We start from the raw sequence: 23,622 nt of genomic DNA, 5'->3' as shown, positions 1-23,622 counted from the left end.
TACGCCTACGCACGCAACAGTGTTCACTCCAGTCTGCCCAATGCATCCGACAAGGAGAGAGGTATGCAATAACCATTTTAGGGCATTGCGACCGAACAAGCAGTCAAAACACGTTACCAGAGATGCTACTGCGCTTCATGGATCCGGCAACGCGTTAATTCGTATATGAGAATACCTTTTGGAGACGCTTAAACGCTCTGTATAAATCATAACTTGCGAAAAAGGCAAGCAAAGAACGATGCAGGCACGCAGACAGCGCCGCAAGCGTTTGCCATTTTTTTTTTCGATCGCTCCACCGAGAATTGACGAAGTTGGAGGGCGTCGGAAGTGCGCAGCTCTCGTGACTCCCACGCACACGTCCGTCGAAGCGCGCACCTGTCACGTGGCCAGGTTCACGCAGTCTGCCGTGTCCGCTGTGGTCGTGTACCTGGTCCTGAAGAAGTTCAGGATGTTGCGGACCAGGTGCAGCCTCGAGAACGGCCCGCCCTTCGAGCCGCACGTGTTGGAGAAGTCGGCGTAGTCGAGGTCGAAAACCGCGATCCCGAATTTCAGGGAAGTACCTTGCGCCTTGACTGTGCACAGCTGTCGAAGAGCGCGAAGAACAAGAGAAGGGTTAGTTTGGCACTACGATAAAACGGCCCAAACTTCGACAAAAGAATTTGCGGTGTATCTGACGTGCTATCGCGTCTATAGTGAAACCGTTATCGGAATGACAGCACTGGCTGACTACATAAATGTAGTCGCTCCTACTTCGCCAGTTTCAGTTTATTTGAGATTTTATTTACGCCGAACCTGCGTTCTAACTGCAACGGTAGTGACATCGCGTGTATTTACTACACAAATGTTTAATTTACAGCAATTCTTTCTTTTAATTTATGATAGACACATGGCGTTTAAACAACCATTTTACATGTGACCGCAGTAATACTTACTAAATAAATAAAAGCGACTGTCCTTACTACGGCTTAAAATATTGTGCTATCCTTGGAGTCAAAAGAAAATGAAAGGTCTATTTCGCCAGTTTCAGTTTATTTGAGATTTTATTTACGCCGAACCTGCGTTCTAACTGCAACGGTAGTGACATCGCGTGTATAGGAAAAAAAATACGGGGTGTCTTTTTATGGTAAACAATTTTTTTAATCACCCATGGCCGTATTGCACAATTATATTTCTTGAAATAGATTACTGTCAGAGGCGGACATTATTCACATGATAAATCAAACTTAATATGTTACTAATTAAAAAGTTTTGCGGACTATCTTTAAACAAATTACGGTGCATATTGTTATTAATAAATTTTAGCGGTGACGCCAAAAGACATATGCACTTGAAATAAATTATGAGGATGATGTCAGTTTCCAGATATGTGGTGCCAAAATTTGCGACGAAATGCACCGCTGGTGTTCCACTAACTTTGACTTACAAGTTACTATACGGCGCTTTGAAAAAAAGGTAGTGGAACAGAACTTCATTTTTACTGCAAGATTGACAGCACTTATCTCAATATTCATTCAGTGTTTGGGAAAATATTGCTGGAGCGTAATTCGGGCGTTAGTCCAGACTACCCTGTAAGTACGGCCTCCGAGATAAGGCACCAGATCCCACCAAGACCCACGCGCATGTCATTGGGAGCTGCATGTGCCAACCTCAAAGCTAGAGCGCAAGTTTGGAGCTTGTTAGTAAGTGGTGTCCTAAACAGGTTGATCATAACGTGTTTCCTGGCTCTGCAATCGCTTTTGGTGCGTGCAGCTTCCAAAACCATAGCCTGCGAGATCGGTTCTTTACTCAAAGAAAGCGGTCGTGGATGCCAGATTTGGACACCCAGATGGGTGTCCAAATCCAAATCTACATTTGGGTCATGTTTTGGTCAACCAGAAACGTCAGATACATGCAGGCGCGTCCCTCGCTGTGCGATTACAGTTGTTAAGCGGCGAAACGTGGTCGCCCGATAAAGATAAGTACACGTGTCAATATCTAAAGCGAGCAAACTGATGCTGTGGACACTGCTCTGAAATACATCAACCAATTGTGAGTGGGACTTCGGTAAAGCCTATAGTAACAATTTAATATAATATGTAAATTCATATGTCCAATTTGTCTGTTTGGTATACTTCAACGATGCGGTTTCCTGAACCGAGCAGTTATTGCAGATATCGATATCGCACAAACAAATAGCACGATGTATGTTTTTGGTGTAGAGGGACTGATTCTTGAACCTCGCGCTTCAACTTTTCTTAAATTTATCAACGTTCTGGAACTTTTTGTTAAAAATTTCAGACTAAACCGTAATTCTGCTTCTTGCAATTACCATAATTCAGGTTTATCTGTGGAATGCAACAAATTTTTCATATCGGTCAAGGAGTTGTCTCATAACAGCCTTGTTGCGTTTACAGCATTTCTGACTTATGGTATTTCCCTCTGGGTCCGACTTCTGTGTACTTGTTACCATACACAGTGCTATATTTGAAATGAATAAACAAGCGTGCATTTGAATAGGTAAATCAAAATTGGCGTTGACGTAAACCTTCCTTCTAAGCCTGCGAGATTTCTAAAAACCACATCAAAAAAGTAAGAAAACTCGGAGCACAATCTTTACAAATCCATAACCCAGCACCAAAAACTTCAATCTCAATGAAACATTCACTGATAAATCGTCTCCACTAGCATGGCGCTATTTGGCCATGTCTATCACTTGCGCCACTAAAATGCATGTCATTATCAAAACTGATAAAACTTTAAATTGCATCTGTTAGAGCATCTCAAGTGGACAAATTTTCTATATAATTTTATAAGGTTACTTGAGATAATTGCTCTGTTTAGAGAGGTATTACAAAAGCATAACATGCAAAATTGTGGCATATTTCAGAGCTTCGCATAATAAATCAATTTTTGTCACTTCATGTATCTCAACAAGGGCAGTTTATAGAATTACAATATTGTTATTAATCGCCGAGTTATTTGAATGCTTAAGTATAGCTTTAATCATGCAATATTGAAACTCCTTTCCTTAAAAATTGATCGCGAACATCAAAAAGCTACTTACAGTCCATATATTTTGACTTTTCTTCTAAGTGCAGCAAACAATCAAATTTATTACAGTGGGAAATTATGAATTATTTCTCCATTTCCACGTATTAAGATAGGTATTGGCAGGGTAAAGCTATCGCTTAAGAGGAAGCTTTAGCTCGGGTGCTCCTATTTAAATACATGTAAAAGGAGAATTCATTTTTCTCAGCAACCACTGCACCACATTCGATGAGGTTTATTGCGTTTAAAAGAAAAACTTAAAATCTAGTGACTATTGGTTTGAAATTTTCGATTTATATCTTTACTTTTTCATAAACAATGGCAAAAATTGAAAATTTTCAAAAAGCGAAACAATAATGTTTATAACTCTAACTCAGCAACAATAATGATAATACAATTCTGTTAGTTGCATCTGATAGTACCTCTAAAGCAGACAAAATTTATTTGTTACACATGAATCTCAAAAATTGTAGTAATATGGAAATACAGCTTCTGCATAACCCTTGTAAACAACGTAACAATTCACGTAAGATATAAAATGACGTATCGAATTTGCCCGCTTCAAATGATCTAATGGATGCTGTTTACAGAACCGCGATATCTGCTCTTGATGCAGAGCTATGAATTTGAAAACATCGTGCTTCTAATTTTTTCAAACTTACGAATTTTTGAAAATCTTTTTAACAACATTCAGGACCTAAATCGAAATTCCGCTTCCAACAGTCACTAGAATTTAACTTTCTCTCAAATGCAACAAATTTCATTGAAATCAGTCCAGGGGTTATCTCAGAAAAACGTTTTTGCGTTTTACATGCATTTGAATAGGCCGCGTCGGAGTTGGGCCCGAGCTAAAGCTTCCTCTTAATGCCACACGCTCACAGAGCGTTCAGCTCTTCTTGATATCTCTATATCTGTATTTCGCCAGTGAATTTAGCCGTTGTGCGGTGGATCGCACCTTCTTGCAGAGTCCCACTCGGTCGTCGTAAGAGAAGACTTCAGGCTCGACGGCGTGGAGAATTCGAGTCGCGTCCACCTGAGAATCGTAGATTGGCGTCGTTTTGTATCCTGGATTCTTGCACACCTGTCACGTGATGAGCGCAAAAAAAAAAGAACACCGCTTAAACGCAATGGCTTAAGTCACGAACATTTGCGTAGGAGCACCTTAGAGACCACGATACTTGAAAATGATTTCACTCCAATACTTATGGATCTGTTCGGACAGCTTTATAGCCAGCGGTTTAGTCAAAAGCCAAGTGTCAATCGTCAAAAGAGATCTCCGACGATGTTCTGAAATACGGCAGCAGCATTTCTTTCACAAGGCTGTTGTCTTTTCGTGACGACGGACGGAATTTTCGGCGCCCACGGCTGAAGCATACAGGTTGTAGTGGCTGAGTCACCCACAGCGGGCAGCCCGGTAGCTTTCGCGTTGCACTGCAAAAGCTCCTGGTTGCGGGTTCGATCCCGACAACGGCGGCGGCATTCAGATGGGGGAATAATGCAAAAAAGTTAGCATACTTGTGTTTAGCTTCATGCTAAAAAATCTCGCGTGCTCGGAGCTTTTTCGGAGTCCCCCGCTTCCCTCGTAATGAAATCGCGTTTTTAGCACGAAAAAAAAATTGGTTTTTTTTTCCTCGACTGAGCTTGCGCTGTTTCGATTATGCGTCGCATGCTCGCCACACCTTTCCTGAATTTCTCTTATCTGTTTCGGTCACAAAGTATAATGGACTGTCAATAAATGCATTGGTTAGACAGTATTATTCCAAGGCACTGTGGACTAAAATGTAAAAACCAATGTGCTCACTTGATCCTCTGTGCATTTTCTATAGCGAGACCTCGTAATTACATTAATGAACTTTACACTTAGTTGCGTTTCTTCATAGGATCGAATCACCGTCCAAACTACGCCTGGAATTTTAAGGAACGCTAAAGAGGAACGCTGCATCAGTTTATATCGACAAATAATTATTGGAAACGCTGATTTCGTTGATTTTCAGGTAATGAGTTGGTTGTTAGAAGAGAAAATTAAGGTCAGAGTTTTATTGTTGTTTGTTATCATTTTAATTTCGCACCGAAACACCAGGGCTGGTAGTTTGGTGCGACGTCACGGATTGCTATATATTTTTTTGCATTTCCGCTGTTACGGTTCAGTTAAATGCACTTGGAAGTTTGCTACGTTCAGTTTATGGCTGTTTTAGAATGCGCTATAATATATTTTTGCCAATGAAAGTTTAACAAGGCCCGAGCAGACGGCGTCAAAATATGACGTCACGGCAGTCTAGTGCTAAAACTTCCAAGGCTGCGTCGCCAACCGTCTTTGGTTTTTAATTGTTTTCGAGCTTACCGAGCGTCTTCTCGCAGCAAGAGGGGCTTTGTTGGCATTGTGGAAGGATCACTTACAAACACAGCTCAAACTGCTTCTCTCTTTAATGTCATTTTAATTATAGGCTGCAGGCCTATACGAGGAGCGATGAACTACTTATTCGTCATTGCTGACAGAACGCAGCACATCGGACAGATCGTCAGACCGGGCATAGAGTGCGCACGGTGAAGTGGTCGCGTGTGGCCGTGCTACACGTGACCATGGACATTGTGTGTTCCGCATTGAGTATTGTGTGTTCGCAGTACACATTGCTCTTTTCATTCCTTGCCGCTACTGAACAGGGCTAGCGTACTCCCAAAGTGTACACTAGAACAGGGTAGTGCATACACTAGTCAAGTTGCACACATATGGGCACTCTTTGAAGGGAAGGCGTACTTAAGAATGGTGTGGGATTGAGCTTGTTGGTAAAACAAGCTTTAAAGTTTGAATAACAGCGCGAGGACAGCAGAAGGGACAGAAGAGAGAACAGAGCTATCTGTTCCCTCTTCTGTCTCCTCTGCTGTCCTTGCGCTTTTATTCAAGCATTAAAGCAGGCGTACTTGTTCCTCATTTTGATAAACGTTAGTTGCTATTTGGGGAAATAATTTGGCGACTTCACGTGCGCCATTTTGTCCTCTTATCCACAGCTTCCACATTTTTGCTAGAGATAAGCGGATCGAGATAAAGCGCAGCTTTTCACCGTGCCGGCTGCGCAACGATGTATGGCGTTCTATACGACGCGAGTGCATATCCCTTTCTGTTACGTGTCTGTGCACACTTCCTTTAGCCTGCATGTGCCGTAATTGCTCGAACATAATAAGCGAATTTATTTTCAGGAAAAATTTGCTCAAGAGGGCATGCACGTTAGATTAGTGACCATTAGCGACGTTAAGTGTTAGTGAGCAGTTCTCGTCATTGGCATTTAAAAAATTCTGTATTGAAGCACAACCAACACGTTGCAGCACTCCTACAAGCCTCGATCGCCTCGTGCCCATGCCGCGGATTCGTCATGCTAGGTACATATAGTGCCTATATTCTATAGGCGCCATATATAGGCTATATTAGTCTGCAACACATTTAACAAGTGTAGTAGATCAAATGTTGCAGGTGACACAAAAGATGAGATGATATGTACGGTTGATACTGACAGGAATAAGAAGTGTTCCGACAGGGACAGCGAGTGGTGCCCATTTTCTGTAGCTCGGCTACAATGATTCTTTAAGTATACCTAAAGGGTATTACTCTCGCTTACAGTTAAACACAGCCGAGTGAATGATCGAGGATATAGCATTTATAATTTCTTCACGTACGAACACCGCGTCATGTTTTGCGATCGAGGACAACGCGCTTTCTTTTTCATTTCTTGACGTGAAAATAGGGTTCACGTTCTAATCCCGTAATTGCGGCAATTCTGTTCTGTAGTGCAGCGAGTCGTAACGAGGCTAGTGGCGGTGACGATTATGCTCGATCTGGCTCACCTGGGCGTAGCTGGAGAACGAATCGATGGTGTGGTTGGTCAGGCATGGCGTGAAGAAATCGTACTTATTTGGCACCGTGGACACCGCCAAACGACCCTTCATGGTCACTGATAACGCGAACTTCAGCGCCAAACTTGGCACCGACAGCCTGCGGAAGCTCTCGAACCCCGTTGTCTGCACCGAACAAGGCAGGCCGTGAACCCGAGGAAAGGACAATCGTTAGAAATGCTTAGAAAGCTATTTCACCAAAGTTTTAGTAGAACTGTTGCAGCATAGCTGCGTTCTTCTCAAGCACCCCTACCTGCACTGGTCGCTCATGATATTTGCGTTCATAAGACCTCAAGAGTCCCCCCCCCTTTTTTTTTTTGTTAGAATGTTCTCGCAGTATTATTAGCATTTTTCTCTATATAAGCTTTCGCAATTGACACGCATCGCTCATCCAGTGAACTTCCTGAGCGATTCTTGCTTGTTTGCCCGCAGCTTACAATGAATAATTTCCAACTTGTAGACGCTTATCCACTTCAACGTCAGTCCCCGCACACACTTCTTGTTTAGCTCATCATAACACGTGATTCTACTCATAACACGTGATTCTACTACGACTTCCTCAAGTCATTAAAGGAGTAATGACGTGGTATTTCCATGACGTCAGGCTTTTGCTCACAAATCAGGGGATTGTTCATTACCGGGAGTGCGATTGTCAGCCTGTTTGAAAGGACTGCAAGGTGGTCGCCAGGCTCCCCCAACGAGGTGACAAGATAAATTATTGAGGTGGTAGAAATTAAACACCTGGGAATGGAATGCGTGAGTTCTCATTCAATAGGGCTAACAAAACAAAAGGAGCTAGATTATGTATCGAAAGGTCCGCGGCAATAAATTACCATTTCTTCGCCTGTGTGTGTCACGTACCGTTCGTACAATCAACTTTTTTTTAAAGGTTCTTTCTTGTGTTCTGTTAGTTTGGGACCAACCGAAGTACTTGTACGTCGTCTGTGAATAAATTTCACTGTGATCGCCAATCAAATTTTAGCAGAAAGCTTGCGCTTGTGTCGGTCGTGTCTCTTTTAGACATGCCCTAGTTTTTGCCCTAGTTTTCATGGAATGCTACAAACTCGTCCACGTACACCAGAACCTTTCTCACGTGGTATTTGGAACTCTTCTTACTTTCAGCCTTAAAGGAAGTTTCGGCAACTCGAAACCTTAGAAAAAAAATACTTGCAAACCTCAGGCTGGTCTTACTAATTTAATACAATTGCTTTTCTACTGCAAGCTTTGGTTTCGTTTCCTAGGAGGTGACTGTCATAACGTCATGACACAGAGCGTGGTCAGGTGCGTGCAGGGCATCGCGATGTTTTGGGCTCTGGCTCACTCTGTCGTCTATTATGTCGCTACTTGTTGTGAAGCCATATGTACCAACAAAACAAAGTGATCGTTTCCGCTGACCAAGGTTCCTAACAGCGGTGCATAAATCAGAAGCTTCGTCGTAATCACCGTTGTTAACTAGCGAGACGGCACTGATTATCATTTGAATAACTTGAGGGGGCACGCTGCAATTGCAGAATTCATGTCAATCAGTAGTCAAAGCATGACGTCTTGCTGGAGGCCCTCTGCCATGCACAATTTGCGACGAAACAGTACTCAAAATCTATACTGAATTTCATTGCTGTTTCAGTTTAGATGTTTCCGCACTGCGCAACAAAACGCAGCAAAGAAGAGTTAACTGAAACGGTCATCATTTTCACGGCACATTTGGAGTCCGTATTTCTCCAAACTGCTGCTAAGAATCAACGTTAGAGCACAAGGTTATGCATTAACTACTGGTTTAGTGCGCGCCGCTAAACAAAAGGTTAGGAGAAACGCCCCGTTTCAGACCCCACACATGGAAGCCTTGTTGACAATGTAATCTCAGGTTTCTCTCTCTATCTCTCTCTTTATTTCCTTAGCTTTGGTACCCGCCTTCATCTTGTTATATTTCTTTCCGACCAGACGATATTCATCAGACTCAGTTTCAAGAATATTCTTTTACTTTGAGATTTCTGCGTAATGCATTTCGTTAAACTCCATTTTATGGCTTCGAGTTGCCAATTATTCGCTGTTGTCCTGCAATGTACCAGTCTGCCAGCTTAGCCCAGATTGCATCTGAAAGTCAGCGGGTGCCCGGGTTTGATCGCGTGGATAGGAGGCATTCTGAAGTGACGCATTCTTTCTCTCATCCCCCTCTCTGCCGTAAAGGGCTGCTGTCTGGCCGAGTAAAATGAGCCTATCGGAGACGGTGCAATCAAAGGAGGCAACTTGGTGGGCTGGTTATGATACCAGCACTGAAACCCTTTGCAATGGTTTCAATGCTGTTAGTAACACCACCAGATCAGTGTTGCACTTTTTAAATATGACTGGGCTCGGCGACCGCCTTTAATTACGTGGTGACCGCTGTTATGAGCGCGCGCGCATCACTTGCTATTCCTTTCTCTCTTCTTTCTATTCCCGCTAACCCCTCTGTACCGTAGAAAACCGGTTGCAACCTGGCTATTCTCCCTTCCTTTACCTTTTCTCTCCCGTAACGTGGATCGATACTGGTGGCAGTTTGGGGTCACAGCACCCTGCACGCGCCATGTCACTTAGCATTAGAGTTTAGGAACTTCGGGTTAATCTGATATACCCCACAAGTGGAACTTAGTCTTAGAAGTCCTCCAACTTACGTTGGTCGATCAGTGCTGCGACTCCAACCGATTCAAAAGCTATTGGTTCCATAGGAAAGTAGTTGAACTGTTGAAGGTTAGATGTGATAAGGTCTTGCAAATGTAAATGACTGAACGAAAGCCATGTGTTCGCAGCAGCATGTCATATCGCGACTATCTGGAAGCCATCACTTGACAGAACCATCCTCCGAGGGCTTCTGACCATTTCTTTTGTCCATGTACAATGCTATGTTTCTTAAATGATCTTCAACGATTTCCTCTGATGTAAGATGCTTGACACTCACCATGTCGTGCTGGTAGCTGTCTTCGGCGCCCTGAGGTCTCTGCAGCAGCGTCGGTGGCACGATGCGACAGCTGGGTAACGAGTTGTCTCCTCGCGTGTAGTGCCCAAAAGCGATGAACAGGTCAGGCTTAAACAAGGTCCTGCGGACGGGGGGCAGAGACCAACTTTACTTAAGCCTTTCCAGCCTATGGTGGCGATTTCACCACATACGAGCTCTGTGTCGGCTCCCTTAATTCGAACGGGACGCTTAGGTGAAAGCCAGTCTCATTTAGGTCATCACGCGTAGTCATTCGACGGAAACCGTATCTGCGTATCGCCATCTCTGTCTCTGAAAACAGCGCTCCACACGCGCGGTTTCCAAAAAAAAATCAACGCTGCAAACTTTACATCTTGAGTATTTGGTGAGTGCTTCGCATTTCTCGACGACATCGACAACGCGCGCATCGCATAAAAGAAAATAGTTTGTTAGGTTTCGTTAGGTTGAGTTACGAAACTATGGATGTGTTCAATGTAGCCCAACCAGTACATGGGCGACGGAGACGAAAAGTAACAACACGAACAAACAGATCAGGTGCAAATAAAAATGTATTCAAGTGCAAAAAAAAATGAGATCGTCACCTTTATGCGTACATGTAAACTGCATCGCCGGTTCCACGAAATATTGAAGGGTGGAGTAAATATATTGCTTGGAAGGTGCCGCAGATCTGAACGTATTCACCATTGAAGAAGCGGAGTTTTTGTGAACAACGGCCACGGAACAACGCTTGCGCTGGCGACTAAGATATATCGCATTCGTGCGCCACAAGGATGCAAAAATTGGATTTAGCGAACCCCTATGGCCACAAGCTGTAGTTACGACAAATGAAGTAGTTTCAGTACAAAGCATCGCAAATCAAACACGAACTGCACATTACAAAATCACACTACTTGAATAGCATTCCTAGACTTGCCTGCTAAGGAATGGAACGCCATATAATATAGTAGCCTTGGGGAACTGAAATGGCTTATGAGATCTACCGTATACCTTGAAAACCGTAGACGAAAATGGAGGCGCGTGCATTCACCTTGGGTAAGATGTGGACGACGCATATTGGCTATTTTGCCAGGCTATTTACGTCACTACAAAAAAAGCTTACTAAATAGTCGCTACGAGTACAAAAAGGCAAAATTGATGGGACCCAAATACCTCCTAAATTTCCCTACTTCTTTCGTTAAGTTACCTAACACCCACCGCGCTTGTCAAGCAGCGGTGCCGCCAAATGATAGCGTGAGGCGACAGACAGAACGGTTGTGACGGCACGTAATACCCATGCACGAGACCCACGCACGTGCGCAATGCGGGGGTCTGGCCGTACTGCGCAACCGAATTAAGAGGAAGCTCTAGCTCGGGCCCAACTCCGACGCGGCCTATTCAAATACATGTAAAACGCAAAAACACTTTCTTGATATGGACTGATTTTGATGAAATTTGTTGCATTTGAGAGAGAAAGTTAAATTCTAGTGATTGTTGGAAGCGGAATTTCGATGTAAAGCCTGAATTTTGTGGAAAATATTTTCAGAAATTTGATATTTCGAAATATATAGAAGGACGAAGTTTATAAATTAATAGCTCTTCATCAAGAAGAGATATCCCAGTTCTGTAAACGGAATCCATTATATCATTCAAAGCGAACAAATTTGACATGTCAATTTATATATTACGTGAATTTGTTACGCTGTGTACAAGGGTTCTGCAAAAGAAGTAGTTCCATATTACTGGCTTTTTTTGGATTCATGTGTAACATATCAATTTTGTCCGCTTTATATGTACTATTAGATGCAACTCACATAATGGTGATATCATATTTCATTGCGAAGTTACGAAGTTGTAAACCTGATAGTTTCGTTTTCTGAAAATGTCCGATGTTTGCCAATCTTTAACAAATATTTACCACCTAAATCAGAAATTAGAAATTAGCAGTCACTAGATTTAAGTTTTTCTTTTAAATGCAACAGACCTCGTCAAATTTGGTGCAGTGGTTGCTGAAAAACCCGAATTAACCTTTTACATGTATTTACATCGGAGCAGCCGTGCTAAAGCCTCTTCTTAAATGCTTGAGGATTACACAACGTGAAATGACGGAGAAGTTATAAAACGTCAAACCGCATGAACACTTTGCAAATTCTTTTGTTCTTTCTCGTTACGCTGCTGTTAACACCGTGTCTTTTTTTTTTTTTTTTGCAGACCCAGATTGAATTTTCAGTGAAGTTACTAAGTCAGGATAGGGGCCGACAGGTGAAAACAGACTGTTAGATAAGAGTTCCATAAACAGGGGTAACGTACCTCAGACAGGCTGGGCGACGTATCGATACTTAGGAAGATAGACCCACCTACCTAAACGTCAGCCAGCCTGTCCGAGGTACATTGTCCCTGTTTATAGGATTTTTTATCCTACAGTTAACTTACGTGAAATTTCTGATGTAAAAGTTAGCCCAGACGTCGTCCGGAACACTTGCTGCGAAAACTGTGAAGACCTTGATGCCTTGCAAAATAATTTCCTCAGAAAAACGGTCACGCAGGAGCTGCAATAAAATCGAATTGTTCTCACACCATTCTACTTAGCATCAGAAGGTCAACAACCTCAAAAGCTCTTTACAGTGAGCAGCCCGTGTACCCACACGCACACAGGCTAGGTGTATTTATATACACGTGGACCGCGGGTTTCACGTGCTATATTGCACTTCATTCTCTTCCTACAGCGTATATACATTCACTTGGCTTCGGTAATAATAGATTTTTTTTTTCCTCTGAATGATTCGAATTTGAAAGAACCATTAACACTGAACAATGACTTAATGTGACGTCATTGGTGCTATTTAACTATTTCAAGCACAGAACTATGTTTCTTCAGAGAAATATGCAAACTGGAGAGCCAGGTGCTCACGACGGTTTCCACAGGATTTAGTAAAGCAATTTAGGGCGCAGGCTTCTCTCCCAAGCGTATGACCCCTGAAGGAAGCCGAACGCCAGACCGGCGAACACTTGTGCCCATTTGAACCAATGGGTGCCCGGTGGCGGTGGGAGTCGAACCCACGACCTCCCGCAGCCTAAGCGGGCCCTCTACAACTACGCCATGTCTGAATCGCCCAGTTAATCAGCTGGCTGATCTTCGCTCAAATTTCGCACACATGGGTTCTGCCTTTGGTTAACAACACTTCTGTGGGCATTTCAAGTCTGGTTTATTCAGAACAAAGCCGATGTGTGCGTCGTCAACTGTGAGGCCGATGAAAACAGAGCCTTCACCAACGGTATGGTGGTTCCATCTGTCATATCCATGTTTAGACTAACCTTTCACAGTATGGACACCGAAATCAGATGGATCGTGTTGTCTACCCCAATTTTGGAGGCCATATTCTCAATTATAACGGCGCCATCGTACCGTTTGAGCGAAATCGAATTTTTAAAGCGAAGCTTCTTTTGCCTCTTCCTTCGACTTTTCCACTGCTGCTGCTCCCGTTGCTGTCAGGCACACCGCGTCTGGGGGTGGTTGTCAGCGTTTATATGCACTGCAGGAGCGCGTCAGAGACTCGTCTGAGATCTGTTATAGACCGTTTTATAGCGTCGCCACAATGCCCTCTGGAGCTGCCGGTAAGCGCCAAAATACCTTCCAGGCTGGTGTAATCATGCAATAGCACTCCTCAAAAGCACTGGGGAATCAGCAGCGCTTACCTTGGTACTCATTCGCAACAGTCCAGAAGCGATGTAGACTGAATGATAAAGAGGTGTGGGGCGGACGTAGAGAATGGACAGAAATGACATAGCCACGAAACGGGGCAATAGCAGCAATGCCATTCTTCGCTCGTGTCAGCTCGCATACATGGGGGGTACGCGAGACAGGGGAAAGGGGAAGTCAGAAAACGTGCCTCATTTGAGGTACGTTTATTAAGGAAAACGCTACCTCTAGACATGGCAAAGTTGCGGATAAACTGGATAAATGTAAAATTAAGTTACGGTGCGATGAAATACTGCACCTTCCTGCTATTTCTGAAAAATGAATACAGCGCAGCTTTGTTTGGCGGACAACTAAGGCTGGGCGTGGGGAGACAAAGGCGCACCGTCGCATCAAGACAACACTACGCGAGCGGCCGCTCCCCAAATGAACACTTCTGTGCCTGCTGCTGTAGCTGGATGGATATGGCATTGCTCAAAATGCCTCTCCTTACGGCTTGCTTCGTTGTCCAATTGTAGTTTTGACACGTAAAGTCCCACAACTCAATTAAAATTTAACTTTTCTGCTGTAATGCGATATGCCGTGAGATCAATGACAATACTAACTTCCTCGGAAGCTGTGAACTATGGCGCACAGCAACGCCTCGAGCAAACACTTCCCGCTGCGTGTTCTGTGTTCTACGCAAACAAACAGCAGCAGTGCGCGAAACGTAACATTTGACGTCAACTTGATCACCACTCTTGAATTGCTGTAAACGCTGAAGGACCTAAACATTGGCCGTCAACATCACCGCCTATTATCATCAGTCACTGCAAACTGTAAAGGAAGCTTCCCTTACATCGATATCCGCAAGGCGTTGAATCCGCATCATTTTTTTTATTTAGTGGCCTCGCTGCATACGACGTTCGCATGGTCTCTATTTTGAACGAAACATGCAAGGAATTGCTAATAAAAGTGATAGACTGAACCCACGGCCAAATACGACCTCTGCATAAAAAATAAGCCGAGACCAACCAGCGGTATACCTGGAGCTCCTATTTCTGCGTCACTCAGTATAATGAAGCCAAAAATATTGAAAAGTATAAGGAATCGCGAAGAAAAAGAAAGACGTCGAATACAAAGAATAATACTTTTTCCGTAGGAAATACGGAAATCCTGCAGGTGAACTCGTCTTATGTCTACTCGTGCAATGTGGTACCTATACACACAAAAAAAAACTTCACAAACAGCTCTTCTGTTCTCTTACACAAAGAACAGCAGTTCTACGCAAAGTTCTACGCACTCCTGCTGCTTTTGTTGGGAACTCGCGTCTTCACAACATTTCACGCCATCTTCACTTTCAGATGCAAGAGAAATTCCGTAGTTCTCGTCTAGCTAGCAAAAAAAAAAAAAGAATGAAAAAGAAAAGTACACAGGCGTTAGGGAAGAGGCACATAGCTACTGCTATCCGTAAATGGGAGCAACAAGCTTTGACAATAGTGAATGATTCTAAAAAGTCATAAAAACAAGCTTAGAGGCAGGAAAAAACAGTCAAAGTGGTTTTATCAGTGCTAATTGCCACGCATTAAACATTTAAATCGTACGGGCATTACATTTCCTACTTTTTTTTTTGTCTGTGTTTGTTGGTTCTTGCAAATTCTGGTTTAGACCTTTGTGTTATGAATATTAATTCGAAAATGTCAGCGCGCGCCCCATAATTTATTGTGCGTTTAAGCGAGCGTGCACGTTTCCGTTTTGGTGCCTAGGAGGGGGCCGGCTCATGACGTCACGATTCACCAACTCGCTTCGTTACTGGGATTGTTGTAGGAAAGTCTAGTCAGCGCAGCTACCCCCCCCCCCCAAAAAAAAAAGAAAAAAAAACGTGCGCGGCATTACTCTTTATTCCCTTTTTTATTAGCAATACTACCATACTTGGTTTATTGCCACATGGAGCCAGCAAATTCTGCTGCGTGTCATGACGTCACTGGAGTGTTCGTGATACCAGGTTCGATATTTCGAGAGTACCAAAAGTAAATAAGTACGGTCCTTCTGAGTCTCGAGAAGCGTGGTATGTGGTTCCGACAACACTGAAAATGCGTGAATGTCGACCTCGAAACTATATACAAATGCCCGCTAGCCTCGGAACAACCTTAACAATTTACTATAACAGCTGTTCTAACGGCGAGCTTCTGTTCCGTTTTCCACGAGGTGCACCTGTCGCGATGTCACGACGCAGGTAGTGGTCACGTGGGAGCCAGACATGGCGTCGTCTCGACGCTCGCTCAGACGTGCAATGGCGCCCCTCGTTACGCGGCCCAATGTAGCACCATGTAAGCAGGAGCGAGTACCAAGATGGTACACAGGCTATATCCTGCTCCCATGCCGCGGCCTTCTGTGTCATGACGTCACGACAAACACAGCTGCCGGGAAACGAATCCGGGTCTGGTTTCCTGAAAGCTATTACCGTAAATTACTCGGGACTCTCCGAGACTTGCCGCTGGCCTCTTTTCTTGGGTTTCGAGTTGTGAATCCTTCTATTAAAGCAAAAATAAAAATACGAAGATATCGAGAGTTCGCATACCTTAAGTTCCTCTCTCTCTTCCTTTACTTATTTCACTCTTTCTGACTTTCTTTCTCTTTGTCCTACTTTTTCGTTGACTCTTGTTCTGAAACAGTGAACGCACTGCATTGCGCACTTTGCTGCACACTGATGATCGACAGAGGAAAAGGCCTGGTCCACATTCCTATGAGCACATACTGTAGGCATACCTTGAGGCATCCCAGGGCAGATATTACTTCAATTTCCGCCGTGTTTACGGTGGCTGTGTCCAGGATAGCGAGGTGGTAGATTGAGTTAGCCCAGAAGGGCTCCATCGGCTTGAAACTCGCGGCGCTCTTGTTCAGCAACAACTCCAGGTGGTAGACAGCGCTACGTCATGAGAAACGGCACTCGTCAGTCCGCGCCTCACGTGCCTATTGCGTGCGCCATAGCGCGGGTCGCATTATTAAAACAATGTTTTGCGCCTGCTCCTTTCCAGCGAGCTAATGGTGACGGCATGCGTAGAACAATGGTTGTAAATTAGTAAGAAATGTCTAAAAGAAAATTAAGGCGGAATATTAGAAGGAAAGACAACTCGAAAAACATAGTCTTTAAAAATAGAAAAGTCTGCCAAAGCACTAGGGACCCTTGAGATTCTTGAAACTTTAATGAAGGTGACGAAGTTAAAGTTAGCGTTAGCGTAAGTCCCAAACTATTCAAGCAACATGATTATAACAGCTGATATTGCGGTTAATGTAACGAAAAATGTGCGCTTCTGGGGGCAGTCGCTGTCCGCGATATCAGTGTTCGCGTTTGCTGCAAACGTTTGCGATTTCTCGGTGCTTGTTTGCCTTTATAAGCAGCCTTACATTGCGGATAAGGGCACGTCCCTCTAAGGCAATTTATTTCAGTGTTCGCTTTTGTAGACCGGCCCAATGAGGTTTATACAATCAAGTAAAAAAAAAAAAGAAAGAATTGTACATTCCTCAGGAATACAAAGGAACCGTCCTACGAAAGCGTCCCTTAGTGGAACAAGCTGGACGAAGGCAGCAATAATCGGGAAGCACCAAAAGGGAAACTATACAGAAAAACAATTTCAGCCATCTTTTAAAGTCACCCATCCAAAATACAAGAAATACACGTTTACCACGTGAAACAGGATAATCCAGAAAATACTCCAGAATAAGAGGCAGGGGGCGATGACACTTGAAAGTTCCCGCACCAGCCCGTTTTTATGTAATCATGGATCTTGACAGCGTCAGCTCAGGCCTAGGTAATTTTTTTTTATTCATAAAAGGGGACTACAAGGTATTCTGTAAAGGAGGTAAAGAACGAGATTATCACGTTTCAAAACGATGCGTTAAGCTAAAACGGCTCAATACAAAAAATATTTTTAAATTAGTGACGTCGCACTAACGTTAAGATACAAAAGCTTTGGCGCGAAATTAAAAAAATTGCCTTCATTTTCGCTGCTAATAATCAACCTGTCATTGCCATATTACGGAAAATGCAGCTTTGGAAGAGTGATTTATCAGTCTAAGCTAATTTACTGCTTTTTCTTACAGTTCATTTAATGGTACGTTCACCCACCGTGGTTGCTTAGTGGATATATGGCGTTGGGCTGCTAAGCACGAGGTCGCGGGATCGAATGCCGGCCACGGCGGCCGCATTTCGCTGGGGGCGACATGCGAAAAATACCCGTGTAGATTTAGGTGCACATTAAAGAACCCCCGGTGGTCCGAATTTCCAGAGTCCCCCACTATGGCGTGCCTCATGATTGGATCGTAGATTTGGCACCTAAAACCTCATAATTACTCTTAAAGGTACATTCAGCTCGCACGTCGTATTTGAGTGTTCCAGAGCGCTCAGGTGCGGCGCCGGGAACACATTCGGCTGATTATATAAATTCGGCTGATTAACTCAGAGCGCTCGGAGGTGCTCTCACCTTCGACCTGGGAGTGCGATCGAGATCCGGTGGAATTCCAGTCACGTGGTTTTCGCAGCTTCCGTTGCCGGCGTAGCGTTCTCCGGGGGTGGGGGGGGGAGGAGGGTTCTGTACGAGTCCACCTAGTGGACTGTCCATTTCGGCCGCTGTTGATTGGATGCAGCTGTGCGAGTGAGGAGGAAACGAGCGGTCCTAGCCAATCAGCAGCGGGCGAAATGGACAGTCCACTAGGTGGACTCTTACAGAATGCCCCCCCCCCCCGTTCTAGGCGTATGCGCGCCTTGTTTTGTTTGTAACAGAAGAAATGCTGACGTGTTTCCTGCATTCTATACTCTTTCTGCACCCCCATTCTTTTGATGAACGCATATACATTATATATATATATATATATATATATATATATATATATATATATATATATATATATATATATATATATATATATATACTCTACTAAGTGCAGGAGTCGCTGCGAACAAGCTACTTATTGCAACCGTTGAGCTTGTCTATAGGTGGCCAAATCGAAACATGCCAAGCGTCTCAGGGCCTTGCCGATAAATTCATAAGGGCGTTCTATGTAGTTTGTCGATGCATGCGTCCGTGGCCTGATGGCTTCAATATCGGGTGTCTGCTCTAGATGTCCCGTGTTCGAATCCTGTCGTTGGACAATTTTAATAATGTTCACTTATTTATTACGCAGTAAATTGTTGAAACTGACGAGTTTACAAAGCCACGAAGCCGTTTGAAGTGAGGAGGATGAGGTTTAGGGCAAATCCACGCACTTCCCACAATTCCCATGCCGGATCAACCGCTCCCGATGCAACCCCCGTAGACACGCAGTTCCCGCTAGTTGTTATTGTATTAAACTCTATGCCCGCGAACGGCTGCGCATTCGTCTCGGCCACGCCTTCTCTGGCTGCGGTCACGAGCGGGTGCCGCGTCGCTGCAACCCTGAGTCAGAGCCCGGTCAGAGCCGACTGCACCGCAAGTGCACGTGTGGCTCACTCACTCGAAGGTGATGCCGATGCCGAACGCCGTGATCTTGTGCAGGGGTGCGACGTCGATGAAGGTCAGCAAGTCGGGGTCGAAGAGATTGGGCGAAGCTATCGAGTTGCGGCCCTGCTTGTAGAGCGAGTCGAAGAACATGTACTCGCACAGGCCGTCCGGGGGGAACATCTGTGTCGAGTTGAGCCTCCTGCCCATCGTGCACACCAGGGGCTGGTCGTCCATCACTGCTCGCGGGGCGGACAGCGCGACAAAGGCTGTGGGGTAACACTCGGCGCGTGCTGACCTCAGTGATGCGCGTACACTGCATGGTGTTCTAGTTTGTGCATTGGCCAGTGAAGTCTAGTAGTACCTCTGCTATCACAGACAATTTAGGCCGTCTGCAGCGGGACCATCAGATTATGGCACATGACTCACTATTCTGTGAATAGTACTGTACAATATTTAATTGTTTGCTATTCCTCTACTGTGATGACAGACAGACAGACAGGCAGGCAGGCAGGCAGGCAGGCAGGCAGGCAGCTACAGGCATATAGACAGGATTGCAGGCGATGGACCTACTTTGCGAGGGAGCGGCCGTTGACGCAACAGGCGTCTCAGTTTGCTGCGAGGTGGTCAGGATGGTTGTTTCCTCCGTGGTTGCCACGGGCGTCGGCTGGGTTACCACCACCACCTTGACGTCGCCGCCTCGAAAAATGACACTGGGAAACGCGGTCTCGGTCGTCTCAGTCACGTAAGAAGAACCTGCGAGTGTGAATTGTGGGGTAGTCGTGCGCAGTCGCTATCGCGCGGCACAAAGAAAGTCGACAGCACTTGCCGCGTCACTTTCGTCCCCTTGTCGTACGAGTTCTCCCGCGCGCGAGAAGAGCATCCTCATACGTGTGGAACACGTTCCACTGTTCTCAGCAACATTGTTCTCATGCAAGAATTCTAGACAAGAACACCTGGTGCACAATTCAAACGACTTCCGACCCACTTCTGAGATAAGTCGGGAGACCGTAAGCCCTCTAAAGCGGTCATTAAGGCATATATTCGCGACAAATATGGCTCTGGCAGCCATCGTCGCGTTCCTCCGTCGCCCTTTGTGTATGGCGCGCTGCGGCGCTTGTCTTTCGTACCTCGTGCCGGGAGCTTCGAGTGTAGAGAAAAGCAAAGAATAAAAAAATATTCTGCTCCTGCCACCGACGCGAACGACTATCAGCCTTTTCGCTCATTGACTCGCATACTGTTGTGGGGGACCTAACCTCGGTCCCTGTACCACCGTTTAGGCCGATTATATAGGCTCGACTAAAAAAGAACCTTCCACTGCAGAATCTAGGTCTCAGCTAGTTTGTAGCCGGCTCATATTCAAAGATATTTTACGGCGCAGACTAGACGGGTATTTGAACTTCCAACTGTTTTCAATGCGAACGATAAATCTCTCTTTAAGCACAGTGAAGTTATTGCGCCATTTTATGCATAGACCAACAAAAGTAACTGCAACGCTAATGCATTTCTCCGCAAAGTTCGGGAATTAATACATCGAAACTGGTATCACCCTGATAATTCGTTCCATTTGGATCCGCCTTGAGAACTCCACGACTAGAATTCCCAAATTGCAATATGGGACAAAAGTAGTTAGAAACTTAATTAGGGAACCATTGTTAATTAGTCGATTGTGCGTGTCACTTTTTCTGCAAGTAGTGTCCGCCGCTTCAAGTTGACCAGCTCATGAACTAGAACTACGATCTGCCACAGGCAACGTTTAAAAAATTTTGAAAGTGTTTGCTGAAACACCCGGCATATATAGGGTGTCCCAACTACAAAGTAATTTACAACTTCTCGCTGGGCGTGTTGGTGCATGGCTACGTTACGAGTAGGTGCGTGTATGAAAGGACGAACACAGGAAAAAAAATAACGAAGTAGACGCAAGAAGCGCTACTCCCCTCTACATCGTTTTTTCTTTCTGTGTTTGTCCTTTTATAGGCGCAACCCTTCCTAACATATACCAACTACCGTGCACCAAGATTTAAAAATGTGCAGATGCCACGTAGTTGGACAGAACCAAGGTAATGTTGTTTGCCGTCGCTGGGAGATACTCAGATTATTCATTGCATTCCACCTAATTACATAATTAGTCTTCAATAATTAATCAACTTCCCAACTATTAGATGAAAAGTATCAGTGAGAAAATTATATATCGACAAGAAAAATCCCGGTGCAGCTTTCTGTGGCTCAATTCGTACTAAATACAGCTTGAAAGAAGCCGACGAATGCACGCAAAATTGCCGCGCGACAGGCCGCTCGAGGCAGTCGTGCGTGTATTCGCGGGCTTCTCTCACACTTGAAAAAAAAACTTTTACGGGCGCACAACGGTCCTGTGTACAGGAGGAGGCAAAACGCTGTTCTCGCTCCACTGCCGAGCTGATTGTGCGGAGGAGAGAGAAGTGGTTCTTGAAGGGGTAAGGAAAGGTTGACGCTATTTTCTGCAGCCCTTGCGAGAGCACGGCTCAGCGTCAACAGGGGGGGGGGGGGGGGGGAGGGATAGTGGGAGCAAAGGAGATAGGAGAGTAGGGGGTTAAAGTGTCGCCATGGCAGCGGCTGAGCAGTCCGGCAGGAAGGGCCCAGTGGGTCCGGTAGGAATGGTAATCTGGAGAAAAGCCAGGGGTTGGTGATCCAGCAGGAGCCAGATGGTTGGATCAGCTCGAGTAGCCTAGAGTGGTTTGACGGCTATTCATCTTTGCAGAAAATCCTACGAATCTCGCCGAGAGCCCCGACGAGTCGAGGTACTCGACGACACTTAGGATGGCTGGTAGCTCTTTGCGACCAGGGAAGAGGACGTCTTCCTGTCCCCAGCGGAAGCCCCAGCGTCGGAACTCCTGCAGGAGGCGGTCACGCTGCTGCAAGTAAGCAGGGCAGGCCAGCAGGAGGTGCTCCAGGGTCTCGGGCTCCCCACAGGAGGCGCAGGCTGAAGAAGCGATGATGCCGTGCCGGTGGCTGCGAGCACCCGTCCAACAGCAGCCAATCCTCAGTCGCAGAAGGAGGGAGGTCTCCCTGCGTGCGAGGCTGCGCTGTGGAAGTGGTCGCGGAGGGCGGCCCGAGGACATCCGCTTGTCCGGATGGCAGGCCAGCAGATGGCATCGAAGCCTGTGGCTTGTGAAATCATTGGCTGTCAGTGCCAGGCTGGGTGGAACCACGCAATGTGGGCACGCTTTGCCAGTGCATCAGCTTCCTCGTTGCCCGGTATCTCTACGTGGGCTGGAAGCCAGTGCAGAGACACTGAGCAGCCCGCCTCCTGGAGCGCCATCAGCCTTGTCGGGAGCAGGGCGACACCAAGGCTGGCCCTTTCTGGCCTCTGCAGGCTGAGAAGTGCCGCCTTGGAGTCGCAGTAGATGGTCACTGGGGTCGCTGGCAGCTCCTCTGCGAGTAATTCCACAGCCAGGTGGAGGCCTGCTACCTCTGCCACTGTTGAAGTCGCATGGTCGGGGAAGTGACACTGCCTGCTCTTCCGCAAGGCTGGCACCACGCAGGCCGCAGTCGACGAACCTGTGTCCGGCATCACCGAGCCGTCAACGTAGATCTGCAGGTTTCTTCCGTGGTCCTCATGCAGGCGGAAGGCAGCCATCTGAAGGGCACAAGTCGGGGAGTGCCGTTTGGAAACGCCGGGCAGATCTGTGGTGATGGGTATGGGTGGTCTCTGGGGAGGAGGCAGCTATGCGTTGTTCGCTGGAGGCCTCCCAATCATCTCTTCGTACAGCCCACACAGTCTGCCCACCTATGAATGGGGCCGCGAGCGCAGTCGGAAGAGCAGGGCACTGCCGTCTGGTCCATGGTGGAGGCGGTCAACATGGCGTAGCCCAGGCTGTAGGAGGAGGAGTGACAGGGGCCATGCTCCCGCCTCGGCCAAGGTTGCAGCAACTTGGGAGCTGCAGGGAGTGCCCAGGCAGAGCCTAATTGCTGCCCGATACTGCAGCTCCAGCTTCTTGAGACGGGCAGGTGGTAGTACCACGAGTGGGAGGGCGTACCGCAGGCGTGAAGTGGCTGCTGCATCGTACAGCCGCAGTGCCCACCCAGTGGTACAGCCCTGTCCTCGGGCAAGAAGCTGGGAGACTGCCTTGCGGATCCCGAGGACCTGCACATGCAGGGTCTTGACAGCATGCAGCCAGGACAGCCGGTGATTAATGCGCAGCCCCAGGGACGTCACTGCCGTTCTCCAGGGTAACTGGGCGCCTTCCAGGTGCAGCCGGGTAGCTGTGTGGCGGGCGGCTGCTCTTGGGTGGAGCAGCATGGCCTCCGTCTTCCTTGCCGAGATGGCAAGTCCAATGCAAGCACACGGGGTTCCGGTGGCGCCGGAACCCCGTCTGCTCGTCGGCCAGGAAGCCATGGGCACGGGCCACCCAGTCCAGTCGAACCAAAGTAATGGCCTCCATCACCTTGCAAGCGGCGGAAGTGAGGGAGACTGGCCGGAAGGAGCTCACGTTTCCAGCCGGCTTTCCGGCCTTCAGGATGGGGACCACGATGGCTGTGCGCCCTGACTCCGGCACTTGCCCTGACCGCCAGATGTCGTCGTAGCAGTCGAGCAGTCGCTGCTGCTCGCTGGCGGCCAGCTTGCGGAGCATTTG

At 46.3% G+C, this 23,622-nt stretch overlaps 1 protein-coding gene across 1 annotated transcript in view; it reads right to left on the bottom strand.

Annotated features, from left to right (window-relative positions):
• Nucleotides 1–272: 272 nt before the first annotated feature.
• The window catches only part of LOC142590864 (uncharacterized), a 31,879-nt gene continuing 8,529 nt past the window's right edge, over nucleotides 273–23,622 (bottom strand). The window contains exons 3-10 of the mRNA XM_075703262.1: nucleotides 19,583–19,765; nucleotides 19,026–19,248; nucleotides 16,302–16,461; nucleotides 12,290–12,405; nucleotides 9,845–9,983; nucleotides 6,865–7,038; nucleotides 3,983–4,108; nucleotides 273–582 (exon numbers count right to left, since the gene is read on the bottom strand). Of these exons, the coding sequence (XP_075559377.1) occupies nucleotides 379–582; nucleotides 3,983–4,108; nucleotides 6,865–7,038; nucleotides 9,845–9,983; nucleotides 12,290–12,405; nucleotides 16,302–16,461; nucleotides 19,026–19,248; nucleotides 19,583–19,765 (1,325 nt within the window). The 3' untranslated portion in view covers nucleotides 273–378. The remainder of the gene's footprint in view (nucleotides 583–3,982; nucleotides 4,109–6,864; nucleotides 7,039–9,844; nucleotides 9,984–12,289; nucleotides 12,406–16,301; nucleotides 16,462–19,025; nucleotides 19,249–19,582; nucleotides 19,766–23,622) is intronic.

This window comes from Dermacentor variabilis, chromosome 8 (genome assembly GCF_050947875.1).
Source record: "Dermacentor variabilis isolate Ectoservices chromosome 8, ASM5094787v1, whole genome shotgun sequence".
NCBI classification, from domain to species: Eukaryota; Metazoa; Arthropoda; class Arachnida; order Ixodida; family Ixodidae; genus Dermacentor; species Dermacentor variabilis.
This window is presented reverse-complemented; position numbering and strand designations above follow the sequence as displayed.